General features: G+C 44.0%; 1 protein-coding gene across 1 annotated transcript; it reads right to left on the reverse strand.

The window, feature by feature from the left end:
* Positions 1-2,115: 2,115 nt before the first annotated feature.
* LOC147457086 (putative protein phosphatase 2C 33) lies at positions 2,116-6,670 on the reverse strand. Its single transcript, XM_086512100.1, has 5 exons — positions 5,397-6,670; positions 4,851-5,225; positions 4,513-4,636; positions 3,797-4,020; positions 2,116-3,702 (listed from the first exon to the last, which is right to left on the reverse strand). Exons 1-5 carry the CDS (start codon positions 5,640-5,642, stop codon positions 2,764-2,766), a joined length of 1,908 nt encoding a protein of 635 aa, XP_086368226.1. The 5' UTR covers positions 5,643-6,670; the 3' UTR covers positions 2,116-2,763.
* Positions 6,671-14,527: the final 7,857 nt, after the last annotated feature.

Genomic DNA, 14,527 nt, shown 5'->3' on the forward strand with positions numbered 1-14,527 from the left:
TTGGATTTGGTTTGCCCTTCCATATTGAAGTTCTAAAGACTACTCTACTATTTGCATTTTCTTAGATTTGTTTTGCCTTTGTTTTAGATTCAAAAAGGCTCCAAATACAAAATAGTGTTGGGAATGGGTTACGAACACTCTAGATCTAATATAATTTGACCCACGAAAATTGATTTTCTAATTGATGTTGTGAATGGATATGAGATGCAACATGGATCATAACCATGCACTAGCTCTTGTATCGACCTCTTGTCAAACTGCGGAAATTGATAAATCGTGATTTATGTACACTCTCAAATGCAAACAAGACTTTTGATATTTCCTCTCTAATGCCTAATTAAGTCCTTTTCAAGCTTTTCATGCAAAAATCTCACGAATTGACTCTCTATTATGGAGTTTGTCTCAAAGTTTAGAGTTATGATTTTTTGTTTGAAGTTATGGTCAACTGAAATTTTTTATGGCATTTTGGAGCGAGGAGGAGATGGATATTGATGTAATTAACGTACTCTTGTATGCACATAATTGAGAAAAGAACAAAAACAATCTCAAAAAGTTTAGTGGAAATGGAGTCACAAACGAGAATTTAGAAGCACATGAGTGAAAATCAAATGGACACAAATTCCCTAACCAAAAACCACTAACAGCATACTCAAAAACTCCCGAGTAAGATAACTAGTAAGCATCACCTCCTAGCTTTCCTCAAGCATCAAAACCGATAGTCTAACTATGTCATTTGTAAAGGCACTCTACCTAATCTAAAGAATCCTTAAGCTAATAATAGAGCACACGGCCAACTAAGAGTCGATCTCCAACAACAATGCTGCAACATTATGATCTACGCACTAATATTACAATGTTAAAAAAAGGGAGTCCAACCAAGTAGGGCACAAAGACTATGTCAGCTTATCAAGCAAAACAAAATGGTCTATCCACAATGATAAATGAGCTAACAAACAAAAACAATACATAAAGATCATGCAAACAATCTTGACTACACCTCTATTAACAAGATTGGGCATTTTGATGAACAAACAAACTCAAAATCAACAAAACAGAAAGAGCATTATACTACCTTTAGACCTACTATGACCTAATAAAATATCAATCCAAGAATGCATAAAATTGCAACTCATTGTCTTCAAGGTGCTATACCTTTCTAACTCTTTTTAATCAAAAACTAGTTAAATTTACTTCAATCAAACTACTTAACAAGCAGACTTAAATCATCAGCAGTCCATTCACATTCAACAGTAATCATGCATTGCTATAGTTAAGCCGAAGAATATTGCCAATGTTACTTTGATCTGCGAACGGACACAATGGACATGAGAGATCTTGATTTGAATTCTTGCTACACAGTCGGCTTTAACAGCAACTCCTCAAAATGAGTTGAAAATGAAAAAGTATCCAACATCAACTACTCCAAACAAATGCACAAAACTTGGAAAACTACACAAGATCTCCAACTAGCATCGAGGGAAGAACAAGGACCGTACTTTTAAGTGACCCAATCCTACTACGTTCGGTTAAACTAACTGTCAATTTAGCATAAACAAGTACATCAAAATCAAATACCGCAAAAAGATGCGCAAAATCCAAGTTGGCGATTTTACTTTCGGCACCAAGACTGGGCTCAAATAGATTGCAATTGATCAAAGTTGTTCTCTATTGCTTTTCCACATTAAATGAAATCTATCATGTTGGGCTGTCTAGTTTAGGCAGTACTTGATCAAGCAAAACTCACTTACAAAGCCAATTAGCAAGTAGAGCTAAGTTTGTTTATATTTGCAATTAACTCAAAAGACAGTCGAAGACGTGGGAACGTAGTAGTATGTCGAAGCAAACACTCTCTCTCTCTCTCTCTCTCTCTCTCTCTCTCTCTCTAGGAAAGGCATTGCCACGTGGGGAAGTCCAAGAGGCAGTTCACATGGGCATTTGGTTGCGCACAAGTTGCACACATTTTTAGTTCCCATGAGGAAACTTTATTAAAATGTTGCGCACTTGTTGCGAACTTGTTGCAACCCCGCTCCAGGCCTCGGGGGAGGAGCACCATGGCAACCGAAGAAAACAACAAGCGAGGACTTTGGTTCTGAATGCAGGCATTCGTTTTACTAGTTTAGCGCCAAAATTTCACTTTTTTATTAATAGTACTGCCTTTAATTGGGGGCAACAGTAGGTGCAAAAAAATAAGGTGTGCGCCATGTGAACTCAACCACATGTGGTTGCAGGTTGGCAACTAGTCTCCACGAGAACTGACTCCAATCTCCTTTACAAGTTTACGAGTCTACGACCCACATGTGAAACAGGGACAAGATATTAAATGAGCGCGTGAAACGCTGAAAAAAAGTAGCTGGCCGCCCTGGACAGACAAAAGTTATACATGGTTTTAAAAAAAGGCGTCTGTCTCTTTGCCGCCAGTCGCGTTGTCGACTACCGATGCTTGCACACCCTCTCACACTGTTGCACTCGCACGCACGCGCGCACGCTCACATCCCCCCCTTCCCGGGCAATCGACCTCCATCAGCCACTCCGCCAAACTGTGGCTGACGGAGCTCGAGCCCTGCCTCACACGCTGGTGCGCATCGCACTTGCACCGCACCCTTGTCAGCGCCTCGCAACAGTGCTTGCGCACCCGCGTACCATACACAGACCATCTGCTGCTACGCAGATCTCTAGCAGCAGATCTCTCCAAGCAAAATGTGGGTCAGGAGACCCACAATTGTAGAATACCCGGCACGCCTCATCACGCTCCGTCTCCACTCTTCACCACCTCCGTTTCGCTGCCGGCGCTGCGTTCTTCCCTACCCCTTTCTTGCTTTTACTTGATTTTGCCGCCCGGAACGATGGACTCCCCATTCTCTTGTCGCCTCCTAAAAACCTTGGCAAGTTCATCAACGAATTCACACGCGCCACACCCTCCAATGCGGACCACTCATCTTCATCTGCTACTGACAGGCATTCGGCCAGACTGCGCCTTGATGACGATCGACCCATGGCTACATTGCCTTCAATTTTTCCAACCTCATCTTCTCCTACATCTGACATGACAGTGATCTCAGACGGTGCCTCTTCCTGCACAGTTGGTAGCAGGGTCTCAAAAATCTCTGATCTCTCTTGTGGAGAGGGGCTTCTGGAAAAGGGTGAATTGACATGCTGTGTCTCTGCAATAGCCTCACAATGGTGGTTGTTATCCTCCGGTTTAGCATCCACCAAATTCACATTCGTATGCACAGCATCAACTGACAAACCCCCATTTTTATCATCTGCACCTGCATCCATTTGCTCGCTAATGGAGCTTTTGCCAATGGACACACCTTCCTCGATGGCTATGTCACCATGAGGTTGTGAGACAAGACTCTGTTCTACAACTGAATGCCTATCATTGACTCCTTTACCGCTACTAGATGTCCGGAGTGTATTTGAGCGGTTGAATTCAGGAGGGGCCATTGCCTCTTCTACATCCATTTTGGGGACCTCTCCTAGCTCCACTGCAGAGCATGCAGATACCGTTGCTTGAGCTTGCCATCTCTGCTGCTTGTTGAAATAGAAGCAAACGACTGCACAATCATCCACTTTGGATGTAGGATACTTAAGCCTCCATGCACGCACTGCAGTCTCCACTAGCGATCTCGCCGCAGTTGTCCGCGTGGGTGCCTCCCAGATGGTCTCCACTACCTCCTTGTTGCTCAACACATCCCAGACCTACACAAATGGTCCTTGGCTCAGTCAGTATTTTATCAAACTCCCATGTTACATGTCTATCCCATACAGATCAATCACAAAGAAGAAGACTTACTCCATCACTAGCTAGTACAATAAATTGATCCCTCTCCGTTAGCCTTGTGTAGGTCACCTCTGGGACCGCAATCAAACCAAAATCCTTCAGGCAAAAATCCCCAAAGGCCCTTGCCATTGCAAGCCCTGGTGAATCATCATGTGGTAACCATACCCTAGCTACTTCAGGCTCATCTTCCAGTGCAAAAACTCGTCCCTTGCACCGCTTTATCCTTTCAGCCTCCACTGCACACACACCCATTTATGTTCACCATTCAAGAGCTTTGCTTTGTGGAAGCCACAATTTTACCAGCATGACACATGACTGCCATAGAAAACTTATGTGAAGATAAAATATGATTGCAGTGCACATACATAAGTGGCTCATATGTCCTTTAATGTCGGGCTTATGCTATACTTCATATAAGCTTGACATAAATGTGTGAACATGATCTTTCCATACATGTATGTACTAAACAGACATGGCATTGTGTGCAACTGACAGGCACAGATACATGCATACACCATTTGTGGTACATCTATATTTCTAAATTCTCAGCCAATGGTATGCTTCATCTAATCGTTGCATACACATCTTGCAGAATCTTTACACAAGCCATACCCAAGTATGCAACTTCTGGTGTGTTTGTCAAATACTCTAGCTGATCTCTTCATCATTGCAAAGCTAGAAAGAAGGCCTTCATGTAAAGGGCATCGCATTGCACAAGATACACTTACAAGGCAAATTAGGCTTGAGATCCACAGTCAGCTGAATGGCCTCCACCTGAGTATTATCATCTTCAATTAGCGTTGCCAGAACAGCTCGTGAATCTCCCACATTTGCAATCACTATATCTTGCCCCTGACAAGCAAAGCCGCGTTTTTCATCAACTAAACACCCAAAATGCGATTGTGCATGCAAGATCACAAACTTCAAACTTAAACAGAATAGTGTGTCACGACATGCACAAAACCTACGTGCATATCAACGTCCAGAACCAGTGCATCAAGGAGACACAAGCATTCACATGCACAAAAACCATTGGTTAAGCATCTGCTCAATTCATGCGTCGGACCTGTAGCACCATGGTTACTGATGTTGTCCCACTGCAAAAACAATCGATGGTTGGGTGAGACTTGAGCTCCTTGTCCATGGCATGGTATGCTTTAAGAAAGCAGTCCTTCCAACTGGAGAAGACTTTTTTTGGCCCATCGGCTACTGTCCCATGGGCATTAACATCTAGTGCAACTCCTGTATAATTTAATGCCTTCACCTCATCAATGCCATTTGCCGATGGGATCATTCTCATCTCTTGCCGTGCTTGCGTTTTGTAGATTGCAGCAAGCTTGGAAGGTAATGAGTCTCTAACTTTCCTTGCAACAAGGTGACCATAAGGGCCATGCCCATCAAAAACTCCACAGAAGGTAGTGTCTGCTCGAGATGCAAAGCTCTATCTCAAAAAACAATCATGTAGGAGTTAGGAGAACAGAGAGACATATGAAAAACCATACAAAAAACAGCATGCATAGCTGAGCTGGTTATGAACTCAGCTCCTTCAATCATCCCACAACGAGATGGTACCTTTAATGCAAAACTTGCAGAAACAACAAGAGGTACCCACCTCCCAAACAATCATGGCATCCTGATTTGTGCCCTTTCTGCCTTGTTGAGTGAAAATGCAAGCGTTGCTGCTGGACCCATTCAGACACATCCGACCTGGCATGCGGAATAGGAGCTCATTATTCTTGGCCTCAGCTGCCAAGACCTCCATAATGCGCTGCTTTCTCTGCTTCCGCTTAGCGCGAGCAGAGCCGCCACAACCAACTTCATCATCTGAGCTATCATCGACCGATAGGCATGCGCCCATCTCGAGAAGAGGAAGCTGGAGACTTTGTACAAGAAAGCTAGCAAAACAAAAATCGGCTTTCTAAGGTAAACTCCGATCAACTTAGGTAGATTTGGAGAAGCCTATCGAAACCTGATAAGAAAAAAGTAAAACTGGCAATGGTAGGGAAGCCTTTGTGGAGTTGAAAGTCTTTAGAGGTATGATGGTTCCATGTAATCTGTATGAAGTGGACTACCACAGAAAAGGCATCACATGGTAGATGCAACTATAGACTGCTGGGAAAATCAAGTGAAGCAACTTAGACCCTTCTCCATCAGCTGCAACCATGGTAAAAAGCTGAGGACAAGCTGCTTGAAAAGTTGTCCTGTCGCCGGCTTGCGGTGAAGAGCTGGACGGAGTCTTGGTTGGACGCAACAAGCCTAGGGTGCACAATCGGTGAGCTATGGGAGCAAGGGAACAAGCACAGCTTTGCAAGTAGAGCTGATGAAGTCGGCACGACATGCGCAGAAGCTCGAGCCGATTGTGAGCAACTCAGCAAAGGCCTTTGCTAACAGAGTGAGTACAACCATCTTTCATCATGACCTTGGCATTCATGTGTGTTGTGTAAATGCCCAGCCAACCCGTGACCCATGAATTCAAGAAGATGAGCTGTATGAGATGGAAGGCGTGTCTTTCTGTTGAGTGAGCTAACGAAGCCTTTCAGCGACCTGTCATGGCTTCGGAACCTCGACATGACGAGCTGCCGCTTTAATTTATAGGGTTCACAGGGAGCGTCACTGTTCAAGTGTCATTTAGAGGGAACGGGGGGAAGGGGGAAGCTTGTCGTCTAGTTTAGAGCCAGACGCGTGTGTAGGACAAGACAGAAAGAGGAGCGGAGAGAGAAGAGAATCAAGAGATGCGCTGTGTGTGTAATTAGAGTTTGCATGAAAGAGCCCTATCTTTCTGCTGGCAAAGGGCTCGCTACGTGTGTCCTTCGACTCCAACCCAGCACCCGGTAACGAGGCAGCATTTCCCAGCTCTCATGCGTCAAGAGGCCGACAGAGAGAGAGAGAGAGAGAGAGAAAGAGAGAGGGGAACCGACTCTCGGGTGCAGGGGACCGAAGGCTCGAAGGTCTTCCTTCTCTCGGTTATGATACGAAAGAGAGACATTTTGCTCTCTCTCTCTCTCTCTCTCTCTCTCTCTCTCTGTCATCCGAGTCGTAACGCCCCTTTGCATTGAGCCTGGCAGTATATGCCGTCCGGGCCCGTCCCTTCCCGTCATTCTGTCTCTAAGCTCCGTTCTCTCTCTTCTCTCTACTTGTCCTTGTTGATTCTCTCTATAAAGCTCCATATGAGTGATCTGAGTTAACTTTTTGCGTTTTGAATCTTGTTCTCTTGCATTGCATTCGTCCGATCAAAATTTGTCGATGTATCCGACGGTGGAAGAATGGTTACTCGGCCCGAATTGTGCTCGAGTTCGAATTGCCTACTCTAAGACCATACAAAATTCCTTTTTATGGATTTCCCACAGAAAAATTTGAAAAATAGAGCTAATTTTTACTATTTTTACACTATATTGCCCAAATTTTAGGCGAGATTTTTGCATTTTCCCTTCCTCTCAACCGTAGGGATTTCATTCAAGTCTTCACCTTGAAGTGGTAATGACTTATCGTATTAAGACTCCATGGGAGTGTTAATGACATCAAATTCACAATGATTGGTTAGAACCGGGCTTTGTTGTAAGCCTGTCGGGTATTGCTCCTCTCTCGCAGGGCTAGCAGAGATGCGCAGCGAGCTCGACTATTTCCTCTTCACAACCCCCATATTTGGAGGTGGATATATAAACAGTGTCCACTCCTCCAAGCCCTCCATTTTGTCACTAACAATTTTAGTTGAGGTTTACTCATTTGGATTTCGTTCAGGTAACTTCGATCCCTCTATTTTCTAAAATCCATGAATAGTTACCTCCCCTGGTGGGTTTCTATCCGCTTGTAAACAAGTTTGGGTAGGGAGCATCCTCGTGGAGGGTTTAGGTGGTGCAGGTGCATGGGGCTCATTTCTATAGTTGGAATGGAGCGTCCCTTATCACTACACTGGTGTACTTATCTGTTACGTTTAGTTACCTCCCCTGGGTGTATATCCGTTTGGAAACAGGTTTGGGTAGGGAGCATCCTCGTGGAGGGTTTAGGTGGTGCAAGTGCTTGGGGCTCATTGCTATAGCTTGAATGGAGCGCTCCTTATCACTACACCAGCGTACTTGTTACGTTTAGTTACCTCCCCTAGTTGTCTATCCGTCTAGAAACAGGTTTGGATAGGGAATATGGTTTAGATGGTGCAAGTGTCTAGGGTTCATTTATATTGTTGGGATGCAGTGCTCCTTATCACTACACCGGCGTACTGGTCCGCTACGGTTAACTACCTCCGTTGGGAGTCTATCCACTTGGAAACCGGTTGGATAGGGAGCATTCTCGTGGAGGGTTTAGGTGGTGCACGTGTTGGGACTCGTTTCTACAGTTGGAATGAAAGCGCTCCTCATTATTACATGGGTGTACTTGTCTGCTATGTTTAACTACCTCCCTTAGGTGTCAATAGGTCGGATAGGGAGCATCCTCGTGGAGGATTTAGGTGGTGCAAGCGCATGGGGCCCATTTCTATTGTTGAAATGGAGTGCTCCTTATCATTACATTGATTTGATGCCATTTTTGTTTTATTTTATATGTATATTATTTTACTTTATTATCCAAATGTTCAATTAAATCCATTTCAAAAAAAAACTAACATTTTTGTGATTGTATGAACATAGGTGGCTTGTGAACTTATCATGGACGCTAATGCTTGCTCCCAAAACATCAATGCAGCTACTTTTAGTCGCCCATCGACTGGTGGTGAAGGATCAAACGATGGAACTTCCAATAAAGGGAAGCGCATGGCTTGTGGTGAGGTGCCAGCATGTGAGTGGTTTTTTAGATTGGCGTTGCAAATTAAATAGCAAAGAAAAATCAAGAGGTGCACCTTGTATGAGGAAACACTTCCTTGGATCAGGGAATGGAACAACTAATAGGAAAAATGGAGGTAGATGTAATGGCATAGGTCTTGAGAGTGCTACGAAACGCTTCAAAGAGTTATTAGGAGGCGTAGCCAATGCAAAGCGACCTAAAATACTGACTTCAAGGACAATTTGCTTCAGAGCACCAATACAGTGTTGCCTCAACACAAGGCAGACAAAATAGTGGTGCACATGTAATGGAATTGGTATTTTTGATAAAAATGTTATTCATTACGAGGTGTTGTATGTGTAATTGTGGAATTGTGCGATGGGAGATTGTTATTTTGGTTCTACAGGGAAAAGGGGGTGGGCGGTCCTGTGTGAAGGAGTACGAGCGGAAGTGTGACGCGAGAGAGAGTGCGAGAAGAAGAGCACGATGATATGGTGAACTCGCTCTACTGTAATGTGTAGAGCATAGTGAGTTCTTATTAGGTTTTTACAAAAGAATATGTGTACATACCTGGCGGCCCGCCCACTTACCTAGGCGACCACATTGGGCTTTATACCCCAACAACCTCCCACTTAAAGTCCAATGTGGTACTTTAAGTGTGAGAGAAGCTACTATACAAGCTAATATACAAGAGATGTAGAGAAGTGATGTACTACCCTACACCTAACTGCTTGCGAAAGTGCGCAAAGCTCTCTGAGGAAAGTCCTTTTGTAAGTAGATCAGCAGGATTTTCTGTGGTGTGAACTTTGACAAGCTGAATTTGCTTATCCTCGAGCATTTCCCTGATGAAATGATACTTCACATCCACATGCTTTGTCTTTGAGTGATAAACTGGATTGCGAGCCAGTTGTATAGCACTCTGACTATCACAATATAACACGGGCATCTCTTCTTTGATTCCCAAATCTGTTACTAGTCGATTAAGCCAAATTGATTCTTTGCATGCCTCTGATGCTGCAACATATTCAGCCTCTGTAGTAGACTGAGTAACACAATCTTGTAATCTAGAACGCCATGATACTGCTCCACAAGCTAATGTAAATACATACCCTGACGTAGACCTTCGGTTGTCTAAGTCACCTGCATAATCTGAGTCTGTAAAACCCTTTACACTTAGCTCCTGACTCCCATAGCATATACGCATACTCTTTGTAGCTTTCAGGTATCTCAATATTCCTTTCACTGCCTCCCAATGTTTCTTGCCTGGGTTTGACATGTATCGACTTACTACTCCCACTGCAAATGCAATGTCTGGGCGAGTAGCAATCATTGCATACATCAAACTACCCACAGCAGAAGCATATGGAATCTTATCCATTTCAGCCTGTTCTTCCTCAGACACATGACAATCTTGTTTGCTAAGTTTCACATATGGTGGCAATGGAACACTCAATGCCTTTCCCTTCTCCATATTGAAACGTTGCAAAACCTTGTCAATATACTCTGTTTGAGATAACCAAATCAACTTCTTTGATCTGTCTCTCTCAATGCGCATACCAAGTATATGACTTGCCTCGCCCATGTCTTTCATGTCAAACGATTTTGCCATCTTTGACTTCAAAGCTGAAATTTCTTGCAAGTGCTTGCCAGCAATCAACATGTCATCCACATACAAAATAAGGATCAGCCAACTACCATCCTTAGCCTTCTTTGTATATAGATAGTGATCCAACTCACTACGTTTGTAGCCTTGAGAAAGCATAAACTTGTGGAATTTATGGTACCATGCCCTCGGTGATTGTTTTAAGCCATAAAGACTCTTTAACAACTGGCATACCAAATCTTCCTTGCCTTTTGTTAAGTATGGAGCCTGATTTACCCTTGTAATTTTCTGTGGTAAAAGCGCACATTTGTAAGGCCCCCATTATGAGGAGAAGCCATCGTGCGTGAAGGAAAATCACTCATCGGAAACCAAAATTTTCACGGACAAGAATGAGGGGCAACTTTAAAGGCCTCGGGGGCGGAGGCCCCCGAGACTTTTTTTTCGCCGGAATATTATGGCCGGACGGCGGCCGGAAAGTGGTCGAAAAACAACCGGTCGGTTGGCCGGTGGCCGGTAGTCAATGGCCGATGGCCGGTGGTCGGAAGTCAATGGCCGGTGGCCGGTGGCCGGAAGTCAATGGCCGGTGGCCGGTGGCCGGTGGCCGAATTCAATGGCCGGTGGCCGAATTCAAAAGTGGACTTGTCTTCTCAAGGGCGGCCACACATTGGCGGATTGGAGGGTCCGATTTGGACTTATTCGCTCAAGGGCGGCTACACATGGCTGTCTCTCATAAGAGAGGGCAGCCCTTTTGGCCTATAAAAGGAGGCCATTTCTACACACATTTCATAGTGTAAAGTTGATGCAACAAGGTGAGTGTGAGGTGGTGAGAGTGAAGCAAGGAGGGAGCTCCATTAAGGGTATAATCCCTTTGTAAACTACTTCTTGTTTTGAAGTACGAAAGCCATTGAGTGGCTGCTTTCCCGTGGACGTAGCCCACATTGGGTGAACCACGTATATCGTGTGTACTCTCTCTCTCTCTCTCTCTCTCTCTCTCTCTCTACTCTATAATCTCGTGTATATAAATCTGTCTCTCTCCATTAAGTAATCTACTCAATTATCTATTTAGCTACGTCTTATTTCCTAACACCTTTCTCAACAAACCCTTCTGGCTGCTGCATGTAAATTTCCACATCTAAATCACCATGCAAGAACGCTGTCTTCACATCCATTTGGTGCAACACCAAATCTAATATGGCAACCAATGCAAGAAAGCATCTCAATGTAGTCATCTTGACCACCGGAGAGAAGACTTCATCAAAGTCAATGCCTTGTTCTTGCTTAAAGCCCTTGGCAACAAGCCTTGCTTTGTACTTTGGCTGACTATCATGAGCGGTGACCTTATACCTGTAAACCCATTTACAAGGTAGAGCCTTTTTGCCGTGTGGTAATTTAACTAGCTTCCATGTTTGGTTTTTATGCAGAGCTGTCATCTCTGACTGCATGGCCAATTGCCAATTCCCGGAGTCCTTCATTTGCAATGCTTCCTTGTAACATGAAGGCTCATTGCAATCAGTCAACATGACATAGTTGATAGATGGAACAAACCCATCAGGAGGTCGCGTGATACGTCCAGATCTACGCACAATAGGTGGCTCAGGCTCAGCCACAACCTGTGGTTCCACTCTATCCTGTCCTTGCTCCTCTTGAGCCCTGACATTTTGTCTTGCACGTCCAGCTCCATCTTCTTGGAAGACAACTCTTCTAATCTCCTCAACCCTCTCTAGTTTAGAGTGATATTTGGCTTCATTAAAGTGAACATCATTGCTGCGGATAACCTTTCTGGATTCAGGATCCCAAAGTCTGTACCCCATCTCACCAGAATTACCATAGCCTAGAAAGATGCACTTTCTACTCTTTGGCTCAAGTTTGTTCCTAAATTCCTTTGGAACGTGAGTATATGCCTCACAGCCAAAGACTCTGAGATGCTTGTATGAGGGCATTTTGCCTGACCATACCATCTCTAGCACTGAATCCTTCTGCAAAACCTTGCTAGGAGATCTATTTATAAGATGAACAGCTGTTGATACAGCTTCAACGCAAAACCCGTTTGGCAGTTGTGCATTAGACAACATACTTCTGACCTTCTCTTGTATGGTCCTATTCATCCTCTCAGCAACACCATTTTGAGGAGGATTGTAAGGAGCAGTAAGTTCACGTTTTACACCTTTTGACTCACAAAAGTCCTGAAAGGCCTTTGAAACATACTCTCCACCTTTGTCAGTGCGTAAGAATTTAAGCTTCTTGTCACTGTGATTCTCCACAAGTGTCACAAACGTTTTGAAAACACTAAACGCTTCATCCTTGTGCTTGAGAAAGTAAACCCATACCTTCCTCGAGTAATCATCTATAAATGTCATAAAGTAAGAAGCTCCCCCTAGAGATAGGTTAGGCATAGGTCCACACAAATCACTATGAACGAGTGCCAACTGTGTATCTCTTCTACTGCTTCTATGCTTATGTGGCTACTGTGTTTGCTTACCATACAGACAATGTTCACAGAATTCAAAATCATTAAATGAAAAGCCAAGAAAATAACCAGAACGAGACAAGATTTCCATTCCCTTCTTGGACATATGTCCTAACCGGCTATGCCACAAAGAAACGTTCGGCTGCTCGGTTACATTGATTACATTTTTAGAGACATTTGATACATAAATCATGTAAAGTCCTCCAGACTTTACTCCATGTGCTACTGTCATCGAACCCTTGGATATCTTCCACATGTTTTGTCCAAAAGTGGTGAGGTGCAGAATTACTCAAAGCTGTGCGAAAAGTGTCCCAACTTTCCGGCAATGTGATCAATAGGAACATAGTTGTAACAGGTTCATCAAACTTGACACCTTGAGCTGACAACTGACTGTAGATGGTGTTGAATTCATTCAGATGATTGGACATAGGTGTCCCTTCTTTCATCTTCAAGTCAACAAGCTTCTTAAGCCAGTATACCTGTGAAGTTGCACTCTGCTTCTCATAAAGATCACTCAGCTTTGTCCATGCTTCATAAGCCGACATCTCGTCTGCTACATTGAAGTAAATGCTTTTTGCCAAAGTCAACATAATGGTAGAAAGTGCCAATTCATCCATTTCTCTCCATTCATCTTCGTCCATATCTTGTGGTTTTATCCCCTTGAGCTTTATAGGTTTTATCTGCTTCTTTTGTACCAACACGTGCCAAATCTGCTTCTTCCACAATGGGAAATTGGTTCCATCCAGCTTCTTGATATTGTAAAGAGCAGTGTCCTGTGATCCAGCCATAGCTATGCTTCACAGTAGTTTACTTTCCTGGGAAAAATTCGGCAGAGTTTCCCCTGTAAACTGACCTCTGAACCAATATCAACCTGTCAAATGAACCAAGAAAGATTCAGATTCTGCAGAAATTTCGGGAGAGTCTCCTTTGTAAAATGGCTCTGGTGTACTCAAGAACAGACCAAAAAACAGCTCAAAAAACACTTTCTCTCTGACACTGTAAGCTGCGGGTAAACCTGTCCTGCACCTGTACTGTCTCTCACTGTATTGTCATTGTCCTGTAAGCATAGACTGCGACAATGCCTCAACGGCAGTAAAGCAAAGATGCAATCCCAATTGTCTAACTCACAGTCAATACATCCTAGCTGCCTATCTAAGGGTGCTCGAGGGATCGCTCCAAGACCTATATCACCGAAAGGATCTCAACATTCGAGAATCCCCCAGCTCAATAAAACCTCACTCGACCCTCAACAAAGGCTGTAGTAAATCTGACAATACATAGACTTCTCACAAAATCATACATCCACAAATTTCCCACTATATGTTGTAACCGATGGGGCGATTGTTTGCTGCGTGACTCACAGCCAGCAAACCCTCAACAGACATACATCATCTCTGACAATACATCCCATGTGGAAGTACCTGCAATGTCAGGATGAAATCTGGAATATCAAGCAGCAAACACAAGCTACCTGATGAACTAGTGGATGTTGCCTACAATCTGTGTGTAGATGCGCCCGTGTCGTATGTGACACGCCTCCAAGAACTGTGAGCCGTCCTTTGATGTGTAGACAGCCACAAATCAACACCCTGGGAGTGCCGATATCCTCAGCACCTGTAGTCGTAGGCCGAAACCCCAAATTTGCAGAGTCGGATCTGCACCCGCTGAGACCACGTAGTCGAAAATGGCCTGCGCAGAACTTTGTCGAAGGCGAACGGTGGCCGAGATGACCTCAGAGCTCTGATACCAGTTGAAGGAGTACGAGCGGAAGTGTGACACGAGAGAGAGTGCGAGAAGAAGAGCACGATGATATGGTGAACTCGCTCTACTGTAATGTGTAGAGCATAGTGAGTTCTTATTAGGTTTTTACAAAAGAATATGTGTACATACCTGGCGGCCCGCCCACTTACCTGGGCGACCA

Source organism: Adiantum capillus-veneris, chromosome 5, assembly GCF_014529385.1.
Source record: "Adiantum capillus-veneris isolate H3 chromosome 5, ASM1452938v2, whole genome shotgun sequence".
Classification (NCBI taxonomy): domain Eukaryota; kingdom Viridiplantae; phylum Streptophyta; class Polypodiopsida; order Polypodiales; family Pteridaceae; genus Adiantum; species Adiantum capillus-veneris.

Bases quoted from the DNA above. Each gene is read 5' to 3' on its own strand.
- LOC147457086 (XM_086512100.1), bottom strand. From the start codon at position 5,642: ATGGGCGCATGCCTATCGGTCGATGATAGCTCAGATGATGAAGTTGGT. The intron at 5,226-5,396 runs GTGGGTACCTCT...TTTTTGAGATAG, and splicing joins ATGCCATGATTGTTTGGGAG to AGCTTTGCATCTCGAGCAGA. The intron at 4,021-4,512 runs GTAAGTGTATCT...GTGTGTGTGCAG, and splicing joins TCTCAAGCCTAATTTGCCTT to TGGAGGCTGAAAGGATAAAG.